General features: G+C 41.8%; 1 protein-coding gene across 9 annotated transcripts in view; it reads right to left on the reverse strand.

The window, feature by feature from the left end:
- Positions 1-3,230, reverse strand: part of LOC130427921 (coiled-coil domain-containing protein 138-like) — a 17,431-nt gene extending 14,201 nt beyond the window's left edge. For 3 of the 9 annotated variants that reach the window (XR_008907372.1, XR_008907373.1, XM_056755676.1), the window contains exons 1-6: positions 1,998-2,138; positions 1,434-1,473; positions 652-721; positions 507-568; positions 198-343; positions 1-108 (exon numbers count right to left, since the gene is read on the reverse strand). The exon at positions 1-108 is cut by the window's left edge and continues 33 nt beyond it. Coding sequence is in view for 7 of the 9 variants with exons in the window: in XM_056755676.1 (XP_056611654.1) it covers positions 1-108; positions 198-343; positions 507-568; positions 652-721; positions 1,434-1,473; positions 1,998-2,081 (510 nt within the window). In the remaining 2 variants the exon portion in view is untranslated. Of the gene's footprint in view, positions 109-197; positions 344-506; positions 569-651; positions 722-1,433; positions 1,474-1,997; positions 2,145-2,544 lie in introns of those variants that run through there. The other 6 variants (XM_056755672.1, XM_056755669.1, XM_056755675.1 and 3 more) reach the window with 5 other exon arrangements.
- Between the last annotated feature and the right edge of the window lie 1,770 nt (positions 3,231-5,000).

Genomic DNA, 5,000 nt, shown 5'->3' on the forward strand with positions numbered 1-5,000 from the left:
TTTGTGAATGTTGCGCTGGTGCTGCAGGAGTGTGTTCTCTCTCCGCTGCAGCTCACGCTCACGCTCGCACAGTTCTGCAGCCCAGACCTGCTGACTGACACGCTCCGTCTGAACACACACACACAGCATCACTGTAGACTTTCCTCCACAGCTTCAGCACATGTGCACAGATCATGTCAGTAGTGAATGAGGATCACCTGCAGCTTCTCATAAATGTGCATCATCTCCTGATACACGTGTACGGCTGCTGCGCCGCTCTGAACTCCATCCATGACCTCTCTACTCCTCAACTCCCTCACACACCAGCTTGAGGAACGGGTCACATTCGATGGTAACGTCACATCTGAGAAGACATGTGTGTAGCTGTGTGGTTACAGCGTGGTGCTAGCAAAAAAGTGTCAGCCAAATGCATAAATGCAAATGTAATGTAACCATATTTAATACTAGAGCAGTATTACAGGAGCGAGCGAGCATGCGTGCGTGTGTGTGTGTGTGTGTGTGAGCACCTGTCTCTGTGTAAACCATGTTTGTTTCTTCAAGACCATCATGTTCATCACTATAAGCTTCACTGAAACATGACATATAAAGAATCAAACACATGTACAGAAGCCACACAACAGGTGAAGTAGAAGATCGTATTTGACCTCTAACCTCTGAGGTGGATCAGAAAGAGTCCTGTGAAGGTCTCTTCTCTCTCTAAACTTCTTCCTCCCAGCATCTTCTGTAACACATCACATGACAAACATCGCATGACAAACATCGCATGACAGACATCGCATGACAAACATCGCATGACAAACATCGCATGACAGACATCGCATGACAGACATCGCATGACAGACATCGCATGACAGACATCGCATGACAGACATCGCATGACAGACATCGCATGACAGACATCGCATGACAGACATCGCATGACAGACATCGCATGACAGACATCGCATGACAGACATCACATGACAGACATCGCATGACAGACATCGCATGACAGACATCGCATGACAGACATCGCATGACAGACATCGCATGACAAACATCACATCGCATGACAGACATCGCATGACAGACATCGCATGACAGACATCGCATGACAGACATCGCATGACAGACATCGCATGACAGACATCGCATGACAGACATCGCATGACAGACATCGCATGACAGACATCGCATGACAGACATCGCATGACAGACATCGCATGACAGACATCGCATGACAGACATCGCATGACAGACATCGCATGACAGACATCGCATGACAGACATCGCATGACAGACATCGCATGACAGACATCGCATGACAGACATCGCATGACAGACATCACATGACAGACATCGCATGACAGACATCGCATGACAGACATCACATGACAGCTTAAAAACATTTCTCAAGAAGGTGTGAAGAAGAAGTTTATGATGTCCATGATCACCTGATGTCAGTCCAAATGTGTGCGAGATACTGGACACCTGCTGACACACAATCAAACACATCATATGACAAACTACACACAATATGTGTTTGATATCAAGAGTGGAGCACAGATTTATTTGACAGGGTGGACGTGTAAAGATGATTGAATCTTGTCAAGCATGATGAGGAATAAATGAACAAATGCTAAGAATAAAAGTACTCGTCTAGTCTTAAAAGATGATATCACTTCCTCTTCTTTTTATCGTCTAAAATAATCATCATAAATGATCCTCAATAATCTTGTTTTAAACATAATAAATATCAATACCAATATAATCAAGAGTATATGTATGCCACTGATTTATTGAGAAAGATAAATACTATAAATACTTTAAAGCTCATTTTTATGACCAGCTAAGGGTTTATGTTAATAAATGTTAATAAAACAATTACTTTACAGCGCAAGACATGTGTAGTGAGCTTCATGAAATGATTTGATTATTATCAGATCAACTGTTATTGAGTGTAAGTATGAATCCTCTTCATATTTCATCAGAACTTTAAAGTTAAACTCGGACCTCACCTGATGCGTCTTCTGCAGATATTTATTCTTCAATATTTCGATTCTTTCGTCTATTTCACGATCTGTATCAGATTCGTTATTCATGTTTAAATGAGCCGCTGCACATAAACACACAGTACCAGGAAGTGACCGTTCCAGTGCCACAGTGTCAAAATAAAAGTTCTTTGTAGGCGGGGCCACAGACATGTTGTGGCTTGTTGTGATGGAAAATCTGGCCATGATATTACAATAAATGATATTAGCTTCTGATACCCCAAGCTTAAACCTAACCTTACAATATTAAAATACAGTTATCAGCGAGACAAAACTGATGAGGTAGTGGAGGCCGCTGTATCCCTTCTAACCATAACCACAGAGTTACGTACAGCCGTGTGGACTTCATACTGAGCTGTGCAGACCGATCGAGAACACCACTTCAGTACAACTAAAACCCTTTAGAATCTTTATTCTTACTTTCTCGTGATTTTAAAGGAGCTTTAAATTGTGAGATCAGTATTACAAAGGTAAACGTTTTTCGTTATTCTCGTTTAGTGGGTGTAAAACTCACCATCACACAGAGCCCACAGATACATTGATGATCAATAACAATCCTCTTTAGATCTGTAGCATCAGCAAGTTGGTGTTTCTTCTCTTTGTGTAGATCATTGTGTCGGTCAATGTGAAGAGTGAAATAAGGATGGATCTTAAATCTGGGTGGTGGTCTAGTGGGTTAAACCACTGAACTGGTAAATCAAAGGTTGCTGGTTCGATCCCAGCAGTCACCACCAGTGTGTCCTTGAGCAAGACACTTTACTCCATGTTGCTCCAGGGGGATTGTCCCTGTAATAAGTGCACTGTAAGTCGCTTTGGATAAAAGCGTCTGCCAAATGACTAAATGTAAATGTGAGTGTAAATAAGAAAAGACACAACTTTCAGTCCAGCAAACGTCAGGACTTCATCAGTGGGCTTCTATCATCAGTCTCTCTTTCTTCAGTGTGACGCACTCTATGAGACGACATGTGACATGCACCTGACCCCACACAATACAGTGCTTACAGTTACTGTGTCCACAGGGTTAATCATCACTGGAGTTTAGTTCAGATGTTCTTTATTATCCTGCCTTGACTGAAAATGTGTCTGTGATCGGAGCCGATGGTCGACTAGTTCGTGCTCAGGCATGTGGCGCAGGTGCGGCCCGGGCGACCCGAGTTCGAATCCGGCCTCGTGGACCTTTCCGAGACCCCAGCCCCTCTCTCTCATCCACTTCGTTTCCTGTCCTCTCTAAAATCACACTGTCCAATAAAGGCAAGAACGCCAAAAATAAATCTTAAAAAAAATGTGTCTTTGGTCAAACACAGCATCACAATACATAACAGCCACAACAATTCAGATTGGAAACCCTTTTTCAAGAGACCTGCTGCATTTGGCACACATGTTTGTAAATATTACCTTATTTGCTTCTGTGTTCTATAACAACGACGAGATGTCAACAACTCAAAAGCATGATTCAGAGAGTGTGTTATTTCTGTAATTATTGACAAAGCTTTCCTCTTAACAGTTACTGATCACCTGACTTTGGTTTGGAACCTATAATTTTACCCCCTGTCCTGGTAATTCTGTTCCATTTTGTTTTGGTACCACTTGCTTTTTGGGGATTTAAGTTTTGGTATATTTTGGACCAGTTCAGCGAGTGTAATTGGATAGTCTAAAGGGTTTTGGTAATCTTTAATTGTTGACTCCAGAGTGCTAGTTTGTTGTGTAGGTTAGTTTGTTCATGGTTCTTGTTTATTTTACTAAAGAGGTTTGAGAAGTGCTTTATCCATACGTCTCCGTTCTGAATGGGAAGATTTCTAAAGATTGTTCAATTGCATTTAACTGGTTTTGTGTATCTCGTTTCTTTTTCTTCCTTAGTGTTTCCTTATATTGTTTAGCTTTTTCATGGTAGAGTTGGCGTGTGTTTACATTGTCAGCATCTCTGTGTTTCTGATTTGATAGAATTCTTACTTCTTTTCTAAGGTTTTTACACTCCTTATCAAACCATTTCTCATTTACAGGCTTTTTGTTTGGTTTTGTGTTAGTGGGTTTTAGGTCAGATAGTGTTGCAGATATTGTAAAAATTTGGTTAATCCTGTCTACTGCTAAATTTACACCTTCACTATTGTGTGGAAATGGGGTATCTAGGAATTTATTCAGTAGGTTTTGAATTTTTGGTTCACGAGTTATGCTTTTGTATGTCTCTTCACAGTTTTGTTTCCACCTGAAAGTTTGTTTTAGGGTATGGAGGTAAGTTTGTTTTGATGCCTCTGTGTTAGGTTTGGATCTATTGAGGTAGAGAGTGATTTTACTGTGATCTGACAATGGTGATGGTGGGCTGACTGTGAACGCTCTGAGGGAGTTAGGATTCAGATCTGTGATGAAATAGTCTACCGTACTGTTACCCAGCTTAGAACTATAGGTGTACCTACCGTATGAATCTCCTCGTAGTCGTCCATTGACCATGTACAGACCCAGTGTGCGACAGAGATGGAGAAGTCTTGATCCATTTTTGTTTGTTGTTTTATCGTAGTTTAGTCTTTGTGTGTGAGTAGGTGTGGAAGGACATCTCCTCCTGGAATGTGTTTGTCTCCCTTGGAGTGAACTGAGTCTGATTCTTCACCTGTCCTGGCATTTAGGTCACCGCAGATCAGAACATTGCCCTGTGACTGAAAGTAGTTGATCTCCTCTTCCAGGATCGTGAAACTGTCTCATTGAAGTAGGGTGACTCTGCTGGAGGGATGTAGGTTGCACACAGGAAGATATTCTTATCTGTTGAAGTGATGGTCTTGTTGATTTCTATCCATGTGTAAAACTGGCCAGTTTTAATCATTTTTATTGAGTTGGCGTATTCGGACTTATGCCAGATCAGCATTCCGCCTGAGTCTCTTCCTTGTGTGACACCAGGCAGTTTGACGGATGGAATGATGAATTCTCTGTAGTTTGTAGGGCGACCGGTGGGTCCGTCTCCTCTACTCCATGTCTCCTGTA

This window comes from Triplophysa dalaica, chromosome 8, assembly GCF_015846415.1.
Source record: "Triplophysa dalaica isolate WHDGS20190420 chromosome 8, ASM1584641v1, whole genome shotgun sequence".
Lineage (NCBI taxonomy): Eukaryota > Metazoa > Chordata > Actinopteri > Cypriniformes > Nemacheilidae > Triplophysa > Triplophysa dalaica.